Here is a 19,736-nt window from a genome sequence, read left to right on the forward strand (position 1 = left end):
ATCACTAGACATTAGTTTTACCAGTTCTTGAAGTTCATGTAAATGGGATAATTTTTTGCAAAATTACAGTTTGAAGGGGTGCCTGGGTGGTTCAGCCAGGAAAGCATGTGACTCTTGAGTTCGACCCCACGTTGGGTGTAGAGATTACTTAAAAAAACAAAACACAAAACAAAAAAACTTTTTTAAAAAAGAGAATTATAGCTTGAAGAGAGAGGTATATACAAAAGCAATTATAGTTGTGTGTAATAAGTAGAAACAAGCTTGAAGAACACAAGTCGTTCCAGTGTTGGGTCACTAAAGGAGTCTTGGAGGAATTAAAAAAACAAACCACCATCACCATCTGCAGCACTAGTTAGAATTAACCTGGAATAGAAAGAGGTGTTATGCATGGAAGACAGGGAGTGCTAATGGGAAGGAGGTCCAGACAGAAGGAAGCGCAGGAACACGGCCCTGGAGGCAACAGCAATCCAGTTCGGACTCAAGCGTGGATTTCCTAACTTCTGTCCATTATATCACCACGAAATTCATTTACTCTCCAAGATTTCCCCAGTGCAAGCAGGACAATTATGAAACAATAAGATGACGTCCCAGTCACGGTTCAATGTTTTCCACTCACTAAACTGTAAACTCTTTGAAAGAAAAACTTCATAATTAAACTTTTGCCACGTAGTAAGCATTAATATTGGTCGAACTGACGAATGAAAGAACGAACGAACGAACGAATTCGTGGGTGTATGCAAGCCCCTGGAAAAAATGAGCGCCTTCGGAGGTGCAGTATGGCCCAGAAGCCCCAGGACCAGGAAGGTGCGGGGGCCGACTCCAAAGGCCAAGGCGACGCTCTAGGAGAGCATTGCGCTCCGTGCGGTGGTGTCGCTCTAGCCGCGAGGGCGCCGCTCTATGGCAGCCGGGGAAGGCGGGGCGGTGGGCGTCCCGGGCCTTTTTTGTCCCGACGCGGCTGGAGCGCGCTCAGCGCGTGCGTACGCGGCGGCGGTTGGCAGCGAGCTCCCCTGTGAAGTGAGGCAAGGCGAGGCGCCTCCGGACCCACGGACCGACAGACCGAGCGGCCCCTCCGGCCGTCGGCGGCCAGGCGGCCAGAGATGTTGTCTGGGAAGAAGGCCGCGGCGGCGGCGGCGGCGGCAGCCGCGGCGGCGGCCGGGAATGAGGCTGGCCCCGGGGCGGCGGGCGGCGCGGAGAACGGCTCCGAGGTGGCCGCGCAGCCCACGGGCCTGTCGGGCCCTGCCGAGGCCGGCCCGGGGGTGGCCGGGGAGCGCACTCCCCGCAAGAAAGAGCCTCCGCGGGCTTCGCCTCCCGGGGGCCTGGCGGAGCCGCCGGGGTCCGCCGGGCCTCAAGCCGGGCCTACCGTCGTGCCTGGATCTGCGACCCCCATGGAAACGGGAATCGCCGAGACTCCGGAGGGGCGACGGACCAGCCGGCGCAAGCGAGCGAAGGTGAGCCGCGACCCCGTCCCGCGCGCCTTAGCCCCGGGTGCCCGGCTCCCTCGAGGTTGCCGGCCCCCGGCCACCCCCACCTCCCCACCAGCTGGGTGGATGGGTGTGTGGGGTGAGGGAGGCGGAGGGCTCGCGCCGGCTGAATGCGCTCTTTGTGCGGGGACCCGGGCGTCTCGGGAAAGGGGCCCCGATGGGAGGGGTGGTAGACTCCTTACATCTGTACACCTTTTCTGGGCTGGGAAACATGGCTCCCTGACGTGGAGTTCTGGCCGGGGTTGCTGGAGACAGGCACGGCTTGTTTGTCCGCGGTCGTGTCTGGAGGCCCCCGGGCTGTGTTTGAGGAGTTTCAACTGGGCGCGCGTTGAGGCTGTGGGGGTTATGCTAAAGAAATGGCTTTAGCTGTGGAGACGGAAAAGAACATTTTTTTTTTTTTTTTAAGGCCTGCTGTGCGCTAGTTTTCCTCTTTTTTTATTCTCTCAACGATCTCTTGACATAGAATATTTACAGATTGAGGAACCTGATGAAGAGAGCTAATGTCAGCTAGTCAGGGTGCAAAAAGATAGGGAAAGAAAAAGACTTGTCACCCGAACAGTGTATACAGACAACAGCTGCCTCACATCCCCGGGCGCCAGATGCTGTGCTCACTAACATTTTATTTTTGCTAAACACCAGTGGGCAGGTATTGTTAGCCCCGCTTTAGGAAGTGAGCAAGCAGAGGCACACAGTGGAAGCAAACTTGCCCAGAGTCGCATAACTCAGTCCGTGGTGGAACGGGAATCTAGGCTTAAGTTGGGAGAAGGTAGCCTCGGCCTCAGACAAAGGACCACATGGAACACCAGCTGTGCAGGGCCCTACGGCAGAATTAGGGCATGGACTTTTTAGACTTGGGTGTTTTCTGGAGATGTATACTTTTAAAATAAATACTGAAAATCATGCAATTCATATCGTTTATGCATATAACAAGTTTTCTGTCTGTATGTAATTTTTAAATGGGTATGTCAAGTCTGTGTGGGAAGAGCTTCTTGAGAAGAGCATTAGCCAGACTGAGCCCTCAGATTCAACTGCCCACTCAAGACATCTCTCCAAGAATAAAAAACCCTTTGCCAAAAAAAGGAAAGGGTTTTGGGGGCTTTTATCAACGCATGTGTTAGAAAAGACATAGGTTGGAGACTCCCAACTCTCAGAAATAGAGGGCAGAAGCCCAAGGGTTTTCTTTTCCATTCTTTTTTTTTTTTTTTTTTTTTAAGATTTTATTTATTTGACAGAGAGAGCTATCACAAGTAGCAGAGAGGGAGGGGGAAGCAGGCTCCCTGCTGAGAGAGCAGAGAGGCAATGCCCCATCCCAGGACCCTGAGATCACGACTGGAGCCAAGGCTTAACCCACTGAGCCACCCATGTAAAGGGTTTTCATTTTACTATTTTAATAGGAAGTATGGCCAGAAACCATGTGATAAGATTTTTTTTTCTTTCTTTCTTTTTTTTTTTTTTTTTGTGAATGATATTTTTTAGGATTTTATTTATTTGACAGGCAGAGATCACAAGTAGGCAGAGAGGCAGGCAGAGAGAGAAGGGGAAGCAGGCTCCCCGCCAAGCAGAGAGCCCGATGCAGAGCTCAATCCCAGGAGCCCGGGACCATGACCTGAGCTAAAGGCAGGGGCTTTAAGCTACTGAGCCGCCCAGGCGCCCCTATCATGTGCCCTCTTTAATGCCCATCACACAGTTATCCCACCCCCCGCCTTTTTAAAAAAAGATTTTATTTGTTTGAGAGAAAGAGCTTGGGAGTGGCCTAGGGAGAGGGATAAGTAGCCTCCCTGCTGAGCAGGGATCCTAGTGGGGGGCTCGATCCCAGGACCATGACCTGAGCTGAAGGCAGATGCTTAACGACTGAGCCACACAGGTGCCCTGATACTCTTTTTTATTATAGCCATTCTAGTGGATGTGAAGTGGTATCTCATGATGGTTTTGATATGCATTTCCCTAATGATATGGTGATTATGAAAGCTTTTTATAGCCGTTGTCTAATCCCATGTCATGAAGATCTGCTTCCGTGTTTTCTAAGAGTTTAGGTTTATTGGATCTATGATCATTTTGGAGTTAATTTTTGTATATGGTATAAAGTAGGAGTTCAACTGCATTCTTTTTTATGTGGATATCCCCTTGTCCCAGCACATTTTATTGAAGACTATTCTCTCCCCCTTTGAATGGTTGGCACCCTCATTGGTTGGCCATAAATGTAAAGGTTTGTTTCTGGACCATCATTGCTGTCCCACTGATCTGTATTTTTGTTCTATGCCAGTACCACATTGTCCTGATTACTGTGACTTTGTGTAGTAAGGTGTGTGTGTGTTTGTGTGAAATAATAAGTTTTTTCTTTGTGAAATCAGGAAGTTTGATTTCTTCAACTGTGCTCTTTTTTCAAGATTCTTTTGGATATTCTTTTTTTTTTTTTTTTTTTTTTTTTTTTTTTTTTTTAAGAGAGAGAGAGCACAGGCAGACAGAATGGCAGGCAGAGGCAGAGGGAGAAGCAGGCTCCCTGCCGAGCAAGGAGCCCGATGTGGGACTCGATCCCAGGACGCTGGGATCATGACCTGAGCCAAAGGCAGCTGCTTAACCAACTGAGCCACCCAGGCGTCCCTCTTTTGGATATTCTGTGACCCTTTTATTTCCACATGAATTTTAGAATCAGTTTATCAGTATCTGAAAAAAAGGCAACTGATATTCTGATTGGGATTGCCTTGAATCTGTAGATCAATTTGGGACATATCATAAGATTTCTGTCTTTATAATTTTTCTGGGTTTAATTCCTGTTACACTGTTTTTCCATTGTGATTAGCTCTGAAACTCTAAAGAGAAAAGTGGGTTACCTGTTTATTTGGGGGAGCAACTAGGAAGTAAGGTACTAGGGAAACTGATATATTCCTCACCAGCCTTGGGAGCCAGAAACAGACCTCAAGGAATAGAGTATGCATTAAAGGAGGAAAAAGCAAGCTGAGTCCAGTATAGACTAGCCTTGCCTCAAGAGTTCTGAGGTATATGTAGGGGGGTATATCTGTATGTAGAAATGTAGATTCAATAGGGGACATGGATACAGATTTTTTTTATATATAGTTTTGTAACTAAAACAAGGTTCAGGGTATTGGGAGGGGTCCATGCAGTTGGGAGGTCCCTAAAGGTTAAGTTGCATTAGTTCCAGAATATAGTCATCTCTGACTGTGTATGCTAATATTATGGCAAATATTTAAGGTTTGGATTTGTTAAGTTGGATTGGAACTTTAGTTAGGAACTTTAGGGTTGGGACTTGAGGAGTGGTGGCCTTCAACTGGGCCTTGAAAAAGCACAGAATTTAGAAAAATATTCGGAAAAGGATTTAATTTTTCTCCCTGTGATTCATTTTCCTCAGGAAAATAAACTTGTAAGGTTTTTAGGTTTAGATATAATGTAAACAAAGTACTTATTATGGTGTTTGGCTTAGAGTAAGAAACCCAGTAATTAAGTACTACCAGTGGAAAAAGGTAGTGAAACATGCTTAATATATTCTGTGGTTTGAGAAGCAGCAGGAGTCCAGAATGGACAGTTGAATATTGGGAACAAGGGGCAAATGAATTTAATTGAAAATGACATTTTTCTAGGAGCAAGATAAACTGGAGGGATCAGTAGTATTTAGGTTGTAGAGTCATGTCCAGGTTATAGAGAGAGCCAAACACTAAACCTGTGCTAGTCAATATGGTAACCAGTAGCCCATGTTACTAGTATGACTGAGGAAACGGAGTTTTTCTTTTAAACTTGAATCACATGGCTAAGTGCTCAATAGCCACATGTGGCTATTGCTGCCATATTGGAAGCACAGATCCAAACGTTGCCATTATCACAAAAAATGGTATCAGACAGCACTGTACTAGACTGAGAAGTGCAGACCTAAAGTGCTGTAACAATTCAGAGAAAGAAAAGATAGTACTTGCAAGTTTGGAATAGTTAGGAAATAATTTGCAGTCGGGATGAGCTTTGAATTCTGGCATTGGATTAACAGAAGCAGGTGGGAATCCATAGAACAACACTGAGGACTTTTTGATAAGTGTGTTAGAAAATGGCTAAAAGTAAGTTCATCTGGTTAGAGCCAGAAAGTTTCTATGCTGGTTTGAAAAACTTGGCATTCACCTTTAAACTATCTAAAAATATCACGTGTTTGGGAAATCAGTATGGCAGTTGTGCCCTAGGTGACTTAAAAGGAAGAAAGATTAAGAAGACTGGAGCCTTAAGATGATTGGAAAATGAATGAAGCGTTGTGGCAAGGGTGAGGAAGAGAAGGGAGAGACTAGAGGTGTAAATTTCAGAGTCATCTGACGTACATCTGCCTGACAGACATCTTTATGTCCTTGGTTGTAAGTAGTTGTAGAACCTCCAAAGTAAAAAAAAAAAAACAAAAACAAAAAAACAAAAACCTCCAAAGTCTTGGAGGATTTTACTTAGGGTTGAGAGGGCCGCAGTACTTTGTGAGTATTGTTTTTCTCAGGGGAATAGTTTTTAATTTTTTAGAGTTTTTAAGATTCTTTCAGATGGTGAAACTTTTTTTTTTTTAACAAAATAAAACTTTATCCAAAATCAAGTAGTATTTGTCTGTTTTATATATATATATATATATATATTTTTTTTTTTTTAAGATTTTATTTATTTATTTGACAGAGATCACAAGTAGGCAAAGAGGCAGGCAGAGAGAGAGGGGGAAGCAGGCTCCCCGCCGAACAGAGAGCCTGATGCGGGGCTCGATTCCAGGACCCCAGGATCACGACCTGAGCTGAAGGCAGAGGCTTTAACCCACTGAGCCACCCAGGCGCCCCTTGCCTGTTTTATATTAAGAAGTTTTTAAAAATTTAATTTAATTTTTATTTATTTATTTATTTTTTAAAGATTTTAAAGATTTTATTTATTTGACAGAGAGAGTGAGAGAGCACAAGCAGGGTGAGCAGCAGCAGGAGAGGGAGAAGCAGTTCCCCGCCAAGCAGTGAGCCTGATGCAGGGCTCGATCCCAGGACCCTGGGATTATGACCTGAGTCGAAGGCAGATGCTTAATCAACTGAGCCACCCAGACACCCTGTATTAAGAAGTTTAATTTATTTTAGTTGTCAGTCTTTGAGAAAATGAGGCTTTTCTTTTATAGAGAGATCACCAAATTTGACAATGGAGATTAAGCTTTATTGTTGCCATCTTATTTTGGTCTCAGAATCCAGTTTTATTATTTCAGTTGTTTATGAAGTCTTGTAAGACCCAGTGCTTGATAAGATCCAGTGATTGATAAGTAGTGCAAATGGTGGTTTTTTTTAGCTTGTCTTGTCATCTCAGGACACTGTCTTGGTTGAACAGATTGCAGAAGAAATTTCATTGTTAGGTCTACCCCAGATTTATTACCCAAGCATTACAAGTTCATGTGTTTGTTGTTGGTCTCCAAAGGATTATGGTTTGGTGGAACACATATAAATGTGTATTTAAATGAATCCTGAAGAATCTTAGGGTTCTGTGAAACACAGATTTTATTTTCCTTGTTATTGCTGTTTTTAAATACTACCTATAGATATTTTTGCTCCTACTTCTAGGTGTTTTTCTGATCTCTTTCTTTCCCTGAAAACTAAGAACTCTGTATTCCTTCTTAGTAGCTACTACTTCGTGAAAAGATTGGGTTAAACAATGTTAAAAAGTGTTTTTGCTGCACAACTTCTCAGTAGCTTTAATGTGCATGTGATTGTCCTAGAGGGGTCCTGCAGTGTTTCCCAGACTTGATCGTGGGTTTTTCTTCAAAGGGTATACAGTCCTGTGGAACATCCTTTGGAAAGAGCTGAACTACTGCAGTAGTTATTGTTATTCTGTTATTTCAGAATTTGCACATTGCCCAGTTCCACAATAGGCATTTGTTAAGTGATTATTGATTAAATGGATGAGATTGATGAACAGAGGCTTAAAGGGCCAAATCTTTGGGGGTAGGGACGGGGTCAAGCACTGTTGAGGGCTAAAAGAAAGGAAACTGCATACTCCTGTAACATGTGTTACATTTTCTGACCCCTCTCCCTCTTTGAAACCTTTCCCTTCTCGCAGCTTTTTTGCCTGTTGTCCTGAGGTCTGTTCTTAAAGTGTATCTCAGTTAAGTAGGGTGAAGTTTAGTATCGAGATTTCTAGAGGTTTTATTGTAAAGTCTCTCGATTTACCTGATAAGGACTGATAGTTTTTAACTAGAATTTCAGCTTATTAAGGGCTCGGAGACTTTCATTTATAATTGTTTTCTCTGTTGTGGCCATGTACTCAGTGTTCTGTATTTGATAGATGAAACTATTATTCATGTGTTATAAATAAGAATCTTAGAGTATGGATCAGAACTGTTTAATTTATCCTTAATTTTTTGTTTCCATTTTCTGACACAATCTGTGTTACCACCCCTAGCCACCCACTCCCCTGCCTGAGTGTATTCATGTCATAGAAAGAAAAGAAAAGAAAGAGGCAAATAAAAGCTGGCCGAATATGGAGCTATTTCAAAGATATTTCAAAAATTAAAGGAGATTACACTTGTGATCTGCAGGACTATTAATTTCAGAAACCAAATAAATTAGGTACGTTACATGTGGAAATCATAATGTCTTTGCTCTGTCTCCAGATCTAATGAATTTTTATTTCATTCATTTTATTGTTTCATTGAATCTGAAATAGAGAGTGGTTGTTGCTCTGGCTTCCTGGAATCTTTCTAGGGTAGGAGTTACAGTGACAGTTAATGTTCTAAGGCTGGTGACTATTTGTGATACTATATTATACATTCAGGCAAATAGGTTCATTATAATCTTTCCTATCTTAAGTTGCTTTATCCCCAATAAGACAATAGCCAAGATTGTTTCCTCTTTATACTTATTACTTATATTTATTTGACAGAGATCACAAGTAGGCAGGGGGAACCAGGCTTCCTGCTGAGCAGAGAGCCTGATGCAGGGCTTGATCCCAGGACCCTGGGATCATGACCTCAGCTGAAAGCAGAGGCTTTAACCCACTGAGCCACCCAGGCACCCCTGGTTAACTGTATTTTTATCTCAGGTTATTTTATTAGTCTTTGTTGAAACATCATGTTGAACATGATGTATACGTACATGTGAATACATAAGCACATACAAACATACCTGTATATACATACACATATTTTGAAAGAGTTCTCAGGAGTTGTAGAGAGCCTCAGATTCATCTAAATGTCAGTACTGTGATGTAAAATTGATAGATTAAGCTAAATCTGAACTGACACGAGATTGTTTCATGAGAGATTTTAGGGGTTTGGCTTTGTTTTGTTTTTATTTATTTATGTAATCTCTACACCCAGCATGGGTTACACACAAACTCATGACCCTAAGATCAGGAGTCATGTGCTCTTGCGACTGAGCCAGCCAGGTACTCCCGAGATTCTGTTTTTAATAGCTACCTATTATGAACTAGCTTGTTCCTTGTTATTTGCTTGTTTCCCTTACAATTTGAAGTTAAAAGGCAGTTTACTTTCACTGATGGTTCCAAATTGAGTCCCTGGTTTAGATGTTCACTGTATTTAGCTTTCCCTGGTGTAATCTCCATATAGGTAGAGTACAGAGAGATGGATGAAAGCTTGGCCAACCTCTCAGAAGATGAGTATTATTCAGAAGAAGAGAGAAATGCTAAAGCAGAGAAAGAAAAGAAGCTTCCCCCACCACCCCCTCAAGCCCCACCTGAGGAAGAAAACGAAAGCGAGCCTGAAGAACCATCTGGTGAGTTATAGTAACCAACTAGTTTTGTTTTATCTTGGAAATAAGAAAAAATGGATTAATTCCTATTCTGCTGCGTTGTTTATGTCTTTATCTTCGGTTTATAGTCTGTTGACCGTGTGTGTCTGTAGTGTATTTATGTGTGTATTTTTATACGCACACTTGCATACATATACAGTGGTACTGACATTTTGTGTGTGTGTACACATGTAGAAGGAAAGTAAAAGATGGGGATGGAAGGATAGTGACAGTGTAAGGCACTTGGAAGTTGGAGAAAAACAATTCGAGAAAACATACAGAAAGCCAAATCTAAAGACCAAACCCCTCAGATTTATCTCTGATTCAGAATTTGTAGATTATTCTGGTCAAATTATGCATTTACCACATAGTTAGATACTTTCTGATAAAACCTTCAGAGTCAGGGTTAGTTTTGAGAACAATTTCCTGATGAACAAATGTTAAAATACATTATAAAGTCAAGAAGAAAAGGACTAAGTGGCTTTTCAAAGGAATGGTAGAAGAGAAGGTTATGAAGAGATTCTAAACTGAGTCTTCCTATGACAGTGGAAGGATTATTGGAGACTGTGGTACTGGTTTTAGATCTTCAAACATCTTCGAAGAATTCTCACTAACATTCCCCAAGACGAAGTCCTACTGAGGATACCCAGACCAAGTACGGGTACCCTTCTGGTTTGGAGAGACCAAACAAAAGCAGAGTCTTAATTAATTTTTCATATCGTCTGTCCTTAATGGCTTTTCATTAACTTCTTGATTTTGAATTTTTACTGAGTTCTTCTCCTTAACGTTCTTTTTGTATTTCTAATAGCTCCAGGCTCATTTATCTCTCTAATTCTTCTAGTCCTGCATCTTTTAAAAACAAAATGTTTGTTTCAGATCCTGTCTGCTGTGTCTTGCATGACTTTCATAGGTACCCAAATAGAGACATATTTAATTTGAGAAATTTTATCTTTTGTTTTAGTTTTTGGGGGGTGGTTCTCTCCTGTGATGTCATATAAATCACCAGATGTTATTATTATTATTTTTTTAAAGGATTCTTACTGATGTATCACTTGAGAGAATTACAGGTCAGGTGTTAATTTATATTTAGATTTACAATTTACCAAACAGATTCTGGCCGAAACTCTCAAAAATTAAAATTTATAATTTCAGTAATCATTGTAAAATGTAATAAAAACATGGTTTGAAAACATTTAAGCCAGATGATTAGATTCTGGGTTCAATTTATCTCAGGAATCAAGGGTTTTCTAAGAATGGTTTCCCTAAAACTTTGTTAAAATGACTTCTTGGGGAATTACTAGCAGTGATCTGTTACCTCTGGGACAGATGTCCCTGACGCAAATGTAGTCTTCACACGGCAAATCACCACCTCTCTTTTTGTTGATTTTTTTTTTTTCTTTCTAGTCTTTTATATTTAGCTCTCATCCCTTCTTTCTGTCCTTGCCTTCAACTTCTCCCTTGATTTTCTATTCCTTTTTCTTCTGTATTCTTCTGTGATTCTTGCCTTTCTTTTCTTCTACCTTTGCTGTGGACTTACTGATGAATTAGGTATATGGGGATAAGCCTTGACATCTGTCATAGTTCAAGAGGCTTCTGTTTTCTTGGCTCTGAGTGTTCTTCAGTATGTGATTGGATAGTTCAGATGCTGCTCATCCTCTTGGTGTGTTGAGTAGTTGTCCGTCTCCAGTGAACAACTAACTGACTTACACTTTCTTGTTCCTCTCAACATTTTAAACCTGGTGTTGATATTTTCTTTTCCATGAAAAAGAAAAAGGTTTTTTATATTGTTTTTATATGTTTATTTTTCCATTAATGTGGAATGTAGCGCTGTTGCTACAAGAAGTAAATATCTTATTAAAGAGATTTAGGATTTGGGGAACCATCTTTATGCTATTATGTTGTTAAATTTTCATCCAGTGGTTTAAATAAGTTATCTTAGTATTTTGGGGGAAAGTTGAAGTTTAGACTATCTTCAGTGCTCAGAGATGTTTTGATAACAGCCAAAACTTGCAATATATTATTTGTGATTATGAAAATAAAGTGATTTTTCTTTTAAAACAATTTGAAATTAAAAAAAAGATTTCCAGGGTGAATTAGGGAAGTATTTTCCTTAGAAAAGTAGTGGCAACCTACTGGCCTTTTTAATTGAAACAAATTGGGCCCTATTAGTGAATCATAAAATACTGTCAAGTAAATTCAGGCGTTTAAAAGCTGTCCAGAGTTTCCAAATCTCTTGTCTTATCAGAACCAGCTCTTTCACTTGAGCTTTCATTCAAAGATTGAATAGAACCATTGTCATATCGGTATCTTAAAATTTTTGAGAGAAGACGTGGATCTCATTCTTTACCAAATATTTTTATCTTAATCATTTTAGGTAATAACGACAAAGTTACTTACTCTTTATATAAGTATAAAGATATAAAACTTTATATAAGTAAGGTTTGAATACATTGCATTTTTACCAATTTTTAAGTTTGCTTAGAAAATTTTGCTTGGCTTTCCACAATGTTATTCCTAAGAATAATTTTTTTTTTTTTTTTAGCACTAGGTATTCCAAAGTCTGTTGGGTTAGACAGTATTACTGGAGAAGATTCCTTTAGGAGAATTCTGAGAGGAGGCCAGAAAGGAAGGTTGGAGCCTTTGTTACCAGGCTAAGGAATTTGAACTGTGTGTCCTTTAAACACTGGGAGGATCTGGCTGGGGTAGCACTGAGGTATTTTGTATTTTGAGTGAGAGGCATTGTACCAAAATACTTTTTTGGGAAAAATGAATCTGATGTGGTCTCTAAGAGTGAACTAAAGGAGTAAAGAGACTGGCTTGGAGAGATGATTTAGGTTGTTTTGATAATCAAGTTTAGTGAATTCTGGTCAATGGAAAAATGTTCTCAATATGAAAGTTGAATTTTTATGGTAACGATGTTTGGGTTTTTTGTTTGCTTGGATTTATGTAATTGGGAAGAAGTTTTGTTGTGGCTTAAAAATTATTTTTAGATTTGTCTGTTTTTGATGATAACTGGATGTGGCCTGTAGTCTGTGGTAGTTACATGAGTAAATAATGTATTTTTCATACTAAGTATTGCTGCTTATATTTAAAATTAAAATGATTTGTTTTCCTTAACATTTCCGTGTATTTTTACATTTACTGTACACGTCCGAATATATTTGTTTTAACGAATGATGGGTTTATTTGGTTTCCTAGTACTTCTTCTATTAAGATAAAAAGATAAAATTTTCTTAAAGTCATGCCAACTAAACCTGAAAAGTTTTTGGAATTGAGTGGTTATTAGTGTGTCACAGAGTAGTGGAGCATCTGTAAAACAGTAAAAATCTCTGTTGGGTTTTATTGGTTTAGAATAATAACCTCTGTTACAGTAACCTTCTTTTAGAGAATTGCTTTTTTCCTTTCTTGGTTCAGTTGGTACCCTGTGTGCCATTGATTCTTCAAAGAGGTTTTACATATTAATGGTTTGCTAGCACTTAGCTTTTTTATTTTCATACAAAAACATTTTTTTCCCTCACTCCGTTGCCTTACAATAGTTGAACATTTTCAGAAAAGTCTTAGTAGTTTCTGAATTTAAATTTTTGTAGGATAGCTATTTAGGATCTCTGGTTTGGAAAGATATCTGGGGTTAGAAGTAGCTTAGTTGTGTAAAGCTTAAGACTTATGGAAATTTAGGGACGTCTGGGTGGCTCAGTGGGTTAAGCCTCTGCCTTCCTCTCAGGTCATGATCTCAGGGTACTGGGATTGAGCCTGGAATCTGGCTCTCCTGCTCAGCAGGGAGCCTGCTTCCCTCTCTCTCTCTGCCTGCCTCTCTGTCTACTTGTGATCTCTCTCGGTCAGATAAATAAAATACTTAAAAAAAAAAAAGACTTATGGAAACTTGCTTTAAAATAATAAAATGAAATTTGAAATGGGCTATTAAGATGCTTTTCTCAAGATTTCTTCAAGTTAATGAATTTCAGAAATATCAAGTATGTTTAAAAATACATATGTAGGGGCGCCTCGGTGGCTCAGTGGTTTAAAGCCTTTGCCTTCAGCTCAGGTCATGATCTCAGGGTCCTGTGATCGAGCCCTGCATCGCACTCTGCTCCGCAGGGAGCCTGCTTCCTCCTCTCTCCCTCTCTGCCTGCCTCTCTGCCTACTTGTTATCTCTGTCTGTCAAATAAATAAATAAATCTTAAAAAAAAAATACGTAAAAGCAGGTGCCTGTGTCTCATGTACCATTTTTCTTTTTCTTTTATTTTTTTTTTAAGATTTTTATTTATTTGACAGAGATCACAAGTAGGCAGAGAGGCAGGCAGAGAGAGAGGAGGAAGCAGGCTCCCTGCTGAGCAGATCCCAGGATCCTGGGATCATGACCTGAGCTGAAGGCAGAGGCTTTAACTCACTGAGCCACCCAGACGTCCCTAAGTTTCCATAAGTCTTAAGCCCCTCATGTACTATTTTTCTAAATAGGTGCTGTGCTCTTTACTGTAACGAAGCTCCATCAAATCATTGGTTAATTTTGTTAGATATGGTTAGCTGATTGATGACAGCTCTGTATAATAATCTATTTTATTGATTCTGTTGAATGACTGTAGGAAGAATCACTTCATCTCCTTGTTTATATTCTTTTAAGAATATATAAGAATTCTTTTTTTTTTTTAAGATCTTATTTATTTATTTGACAGACAGGCAGGCAGAGAGAGAGAGAGGGGAAGCAGACTCCCTGCTGAACAGATCCCAGGATCCTGAGATCATGACCTGAGCTGAAGGCAGAGGCTTAACCCACTGAGCCTGATCCCAAGAATATATAGGAATTCTTATAAGAATGTAAACAAAGGAAAGTACCTGGTCTCTGTTATGCATGGTAATTATGGATGTGTATGTGGTATGTGTATTTGAAAGAGATGTAGGCTGTTTACAAAAATCATTGATGTGAGAGATTGGTATGACGAAAAAAATTGGTGGTTTTTAATAATTTTGGGACTCTGTTCATGTAATACTTATACTATAGGTTGAAAGAATATTTTTAAAAAGCACATGAAAGGAGATGCAACATGAATTAGTAAAAGTCCAAATAACAGAAAATATACAAAATAATGTGTATGGATAGAAGAATTTAGTTTAAAATGCAATTAAATTTTTTAAAAAAGATTTTATTTATTTATTTGACAGAGATCACAAGTAGGCAGAGAGGCAGGCAGAGAGAGAGGAGGAAGCAGGCTCCCTGCTGAGCAGAGAGCCCGACGAGGGGCTCTATCCCAAGACCCTAGGATCATGATCCGAGCTGGAAACAGAGGCTTTAACCCACTGAGCCACCCAGGCGCCCCTAAAATGCAATTAAATTTGATCACAAATACTATTATAGTGAAAATACTTATGACAAAAGATTGATGACTAAATACTTAATTGATTATTCAATATAGCAAAAATCAAAAAGGCAGAATCTTTTGGACTAGTCTTTAGAACTTAGTATAATAGAATTTGACCAGAGAAGAGTTGAAGATGAATTTCCTTACTTTAAAAGAAAAGAAAATCAGTGGTCCTAATATTTGTATAATGGCCTTTACATTTTTATAGTTCTTTGTTCTTAGGATCCTGTTTGAGGCAGTTGTACTGATAATAGTAGACGTCCTGGGTTTGGTTGGCAGCATGGATGGTTATGGTCCGTGTTCAGTGAAGAATTTAATTTATCGTGCCATAACTATTTTCAGGTGGTTTCTCCCAGGCTTTCTCTTGATTTCCCTTGCCATGCCTTCAAATACAGTCAGATAGCAGGAATAGCTTTCAGAGTTCATGAGAATGGATTCAGGTGTCCATGGGGAGGATTATAGAGTTCTGTTACATCCCTATACCCAGCAGGAGACCCTCTTTTGTAGATTTACTAGAAGTTGATAGAAATTCATTCCTAACAGAGTTGTTTATGTTGCCATTTTGTTCTGCTTGTGTCAAGTAAGTGCCTAGAAATCATGTGAGTTCTCATTGTATGAAGTATGGTGGTGCATACATTTAGAAAGCAGACCTAGGAGTAATTTTCTTGCATAGCATCATTTCAGTGTTCTGATTTGGAACTGTGCCCCAGAATAATTTACTGGAGAGCTAAGTATAAAAGTCACAGGTTGAAAAGGTGTAATCTAGGTTAATTCAACATTTTTATATTTTAAGAGGTAACTAAAAATGGGTCAAGATACATAGCACTATGCAACACATGGTCCCCACTCACAGATAATTTATGGCCTAATATGAGTTATAAATGCATACATAAATCCCATAGAAGGTGAAATAACTCTTAAATACCACATTCTAGTATAAACATTTGGAGGGACTTATAGGCAGAAAGAGTGGAAGGGAAGTAAGTCTTCCTAAATCCTTGGCTTAATGGAAGAATTTTTTAAGAATTAGTGTGGAAGGAATTTTTTTCTTAAAGATTTTATTTTTAAGTAATCTGTACACCCAGCTCAGGGCTTGAACTCACAGCCTCCAGATTGAGAGGAAATGGGGGAAAAAAAAAGAGAGAGACATTTTCTACACAAAGTAAAATTGCCCCAAATTTGGCAGTTCCTCATTTACTTTATTCTACACATTAATTGTAAAAGTACAGTGCTCTGTTCCAGGTGTGGTGCTGGGTTCTTAGAGTTCAGAGCTGAAGACTGGGTCTTCCTGCAAAGAATTCATAGTCCACTTTGGGTTTACGGGTTTAATATTTGGCTACAGTGAAGAAACAGTATACTAAACGTGTATTCAAAGTATGGTGAGAATCCAGAAGTAGTTTTTAAGTGTTTTTCCTAAAATTGGATTTTGGAAGTTTTATATTAAACATGAAGGAATTCAATTAGGCCCTTATGAAGCAGTTAATATCCTTGATTTTTAACTGTTTACTGCTTTTGGCTGATAACCATTGAATCAGATGCTACCAGTTTTATGTTCTGTCTTTAACAGATTGAGCTGCTTTTCTTAATGATTCCATTTCACTCATTGTTTTGTTTTTTATTAAGACAAAATGGTAGTTTGGTTAGCTGACAACTTTTTTGTAGAATTTCCTTGAGTTCTTTTTTGCTACCATCCTTTATTTGGTATGGTCATGGTGTACTGGAAGAATAGGGTACTTGGTCTGTGAGGACTTGCTCATCTCCAAAATGGGGCTTGGTATGGGGATCAAAAGAGAATTCCGTCTTTGTCTATTTATTAAACAAAGAGTTGAACTAGGAATAGCCTGGACTGGTGTCTTATTCAGGAAAAAATGAGGGTTGGTTGACACCTTATCACTTTTGGAAACTGGAAAGTATTTGTGGTAACCCATTTTCAGTAACATGTCACTTGCAAAATCATTTAAGCTTTTGTATGTTAAATCATAGGAAGGATGGCAAATCTTGGTACTTTCCTAATATAAATTTTCTCTCCTCAGAGTAACCTAATCAAAATCCATTTGATATATCAAATACTGAGATAAGCTAATGTTAACATTTTTGCAGTATTTCCTAATCACAGTGGTCTTAAACATTTGAAGATAGAGTGGTGTTTTTGCTTTTGTTTGTTTTGCATCTTCTGATATGTGAAAGTAGAAGAACACATGTGATTAATTAATGCCTAAGAAGTTGTATCTTCCTCGGAGCAGTGTAGACTCAAATCATATTGAGGATGGGAAGAGCCCCTAATCATGATCTGAGATGTAGAGATAGCTAGCATTCTGAAAAACTTAGTTGAGCAGGAAAAAGGGATTCTTTTGTTGGTTCGTGGTTATCATCAGTTATAAAAAGTTACTATGGTTCTTTTAATAGGTCCAGGGTAAACTTCAGTATTGGCCTTTTTAGAAACAGGTGAAGACTGCCTGGCTGACTCAGAAGACTTGATCTCTTGAGTTGTGAATTTGAGCCCCACGTGGGTGTAGAGATTACATATGATATGTAAACAAACTAACTTTTTTTAAAAAAGTAAGCTTTGTTGTTAATTACTCAAACTCACTTTAAGCTTGGTAGTTAAGCAGTAACAGCATGTAAATTGTAGACTTTGGAACACTTTGAAAAGTTAACTACAAACCAAGATTTTACAACAAAATAGGTGAGAAATATCCTGCTATGGAATGTGGAAGGAAACAGTATGTTAAAAAAGTTAATTCTTCCCATTGGCTTCTAAAATCTTTGTTTTCTTCTTTGGTTTATAGGGCTTTTACTTTGTATAGGGTTTCTGCTACTGAGTTTCTCACTTCTGCCCCATTGTTGTCTTTTGGTGCAAATCAGCAGAACTACTGCTCCTCCTGGGGGACAAAATGAGAAAATTTTAGTCCTGCTTCTCCCTCAAGCAACACCCATTTTCTTGCATTCTAGACCTTATTGACAGTGTAACCTTAAAATTGCTGTTTTAGTTGGAATCCTTAGATTCCATTCATTCTGGATAATTTTGTTGGAAAGTATTGATCAGTGTTAGCTGTGTTAAAATGCCTCTGATGTGCTTCAAAGAACACCTGAGGCTTTTCCATCAGGCTAGTTTTATCTATTTCTATGAGCTCAGTTCATTTGCCTTTGCATTTCTTTGAACTGCTGTAGATCATTTATTCTTCTGTCCAGATTCATAGTCAAAAAGTTAGGAAGGAGATACATTAAGAGAAGTCAGTATACTTGAGGATGTTTTAAATTTTATTTTAAAGATTTTATTTATTTGACAGACAGTGATCACAAGTAGGCAGAAAGGCAGGTGCGGGGTGGGCGTGGGGGTGGTGGGGAAGCAGGCTCCCTGCCGAGTAGAGAGCCCAATATGATGGGGGGGGGGAGGTGGGGCTGGATCCCAGGACTCTGGGATCATGACCTGAGCTAAAGGCAGAGTTTTAACCCACTGAGCCACTCAGGCGCCCTGAGGATGTTTTTAAAGCCACCTTTCACTACAGAGAGGACTAGAAGGCAGCATGAAGTGGAGACAGTCACCAATAACTCACTACCTTTCAATTATTTTAACTTTTTCTTATTATTTGTCTATGTTGACCAATTCCTTTTTGAAGCTGTGACTTTCCTTTTGAGATTAGTCCTACATTTACAACTGATTCAAACTCTCTGAGCCTATTACTATTTTTTATTTTTATTTTTGTTTGTCAGAAAGAGAGAGCATGAGAACACAAGCAGGGGGAGCAGCAGGCAGAGGGAGAAGCAGGGAACCTGCTAAGCAAGGAGCCTGATGTGGGACTCTATCCCAGGACCCTGGGATAATGACCTGAGCTGAAGGCAGACAATCTTCTGAGCCACCCAGGCATCCTTCTCTGACCATATTATTATCTCCATGTTATTTTAAAGTTTTGACCCATCCTAACTTGGGAGTTCTAGTCTTTTTTGTTTTCTTTCTTTCCTTTTTTTTTTTTTTAAGATTTATTTATTTATTTGGCAGGGCTGGGGGAGGAGAAGAGAGAGAGAAACCTCTGAGCCTGATAAAGGGCTTGATCCCAGAACCCTGAGATCATAACCTGAGCCAAAATTAAGAGTCAGCTGCTTAACCAGCTGTGCCACCCAGGTGCCCCTGGAGTGTAGTCTTTTAATTACTTTAAAGACTAAGTAATTAAGTAAGGAGTATTTCTTTTTAATTTAGTTTGCCTAAATTTTCCCCAAATTTCCCATTTTGTGCATTGTATTACCATTCTTGAACTTTTAAAACCTTGGAGTCATCTTGATTGTCCCTTACCCTTTGATCAAGTGTTTTTTAAAGCCCTGTATGTACCTGCGAACAACTTCTTTGACTTGCTGTGCCTTATCCATTTTCATTGTTACCTTTTTGTTCTAGTGAATTTCACTTCATATCTAAATTATTTAAACAGTCTTTCAGTTGGCTCTCTTTTATCCAGGTCACCTTTTCCCTGTGATCCATCTGGTACAAAGTGACCACATTAGATTCATTAAAATATCTCTTGTTTTGCTGCCAGTTCTGCCTCATTACTGTTAAGATCAAGTTTAGGTTTTGGCACTGAATGGGCCAAAAAAATGGGCCATTTTACTTACCCTGCTCTTCCACATCTGCAAGTGCTGTGTGGTTCTCTATATATTCCCTGACTGTGCTTTTCTCCTTGCTTTTATAAGTGTTCTGGACCATGCTGGTGGTTTTTGCCAAATCTCTGGATTTGTTCAGAAAAGCTTTCTTGATTCCTCAAGTCTGTGTTTCTTTCTTGTTTCCCTAAAAAATAACGTTTCTTTCTGGATATTTTTCATCTTTCCCCAATTAGATTCTAAGCCCTTTGAAAATAGGTACTTAATGTGTTCAACTTTCTACTTGTGCTCAATTGTTTTGGAATAGGTATTTGGTGAACACTGAATTAGTGAGATTATTTAAAATATAAACTAAACTGAAGTGTTATTAGAGTAGAAACTTATGTGTTCACAGGTGATTTAAACTTTGAAGGTTTTTTTTTTCTCTCTGCTAATTTGTCAGGTTTAATTGAAACCATTAGCTTGGCAGTCACTTTTATTCTATAAATTTGTACGATTTTGGTTAATTTTTGATAAGTTGATTTTCTGTTTAAAAATCATTGCTTCCCAGAAGACTTAGAAGTTTCTCAAAT

General features: G+C 39.3%; 2 protein-coding genes across 3 annotated transcripts in view; one reads left to right on the forward strand and one right to left on the reverse strand.

The window, feature by feature from the left end:
- Nucleotides 1-933: 933 nt before the first annotated feature.
- KDM1A (lysine demethylase 1A) overlaps nucleotides 934-19,736 on the forward strand; it is a 58,947-nt gene continuing 40,144 nt past the window's right edge. Inside the window, exons 1-2 of one of the 2 annotated variants that reach the window (XM_082684599.1) lie at nucleotides 934-1,448; nucleotides 9,040-9,205. In XM_082684599.1, coding sequence (XP_082540725.1) covers nucleotides 1,098-1,448; nucleotides 9,040-9,205 — 517 coding nt within the window. In that variant the 5' untranslated portion in view covers nucleotides 934-1,097. The remainder of the gene's footprint in view (nucleotides 1,449-9,039; nucleotides 9,206-19,736) is intronic. The other variant, XM_082684600.1, reaches the window with a different exon arrangement.
- The window catches only part of HTR1D (5-hydroxytryptamine receptor 1D), a 181,662-nt gene continuing 180,185 nt past the window's right edge, over nucleotides 18,260-19,736 (reverse strand). The window contains exon 3 of the transcript XR_014299166.1: nucleotides 18,260-18,650. The gene's annotated coding sequence lies outside the window, so the exon portion shown is untranslated. The remainder of the gene's footprint in view (nucleotides 18,651-19,736) is intronic.

This window comes from Mustela nivalis, assembly GCF_964662115.1.
Source record: "Mustela nivalis genome assembly, chromosome: 10".
Taxonomy (NCBI): Eukaryota; Metazoa; Chordata; class Mammalia; order Carnivora; family Mustelidae; genus Mustela; species Mustela nivalis.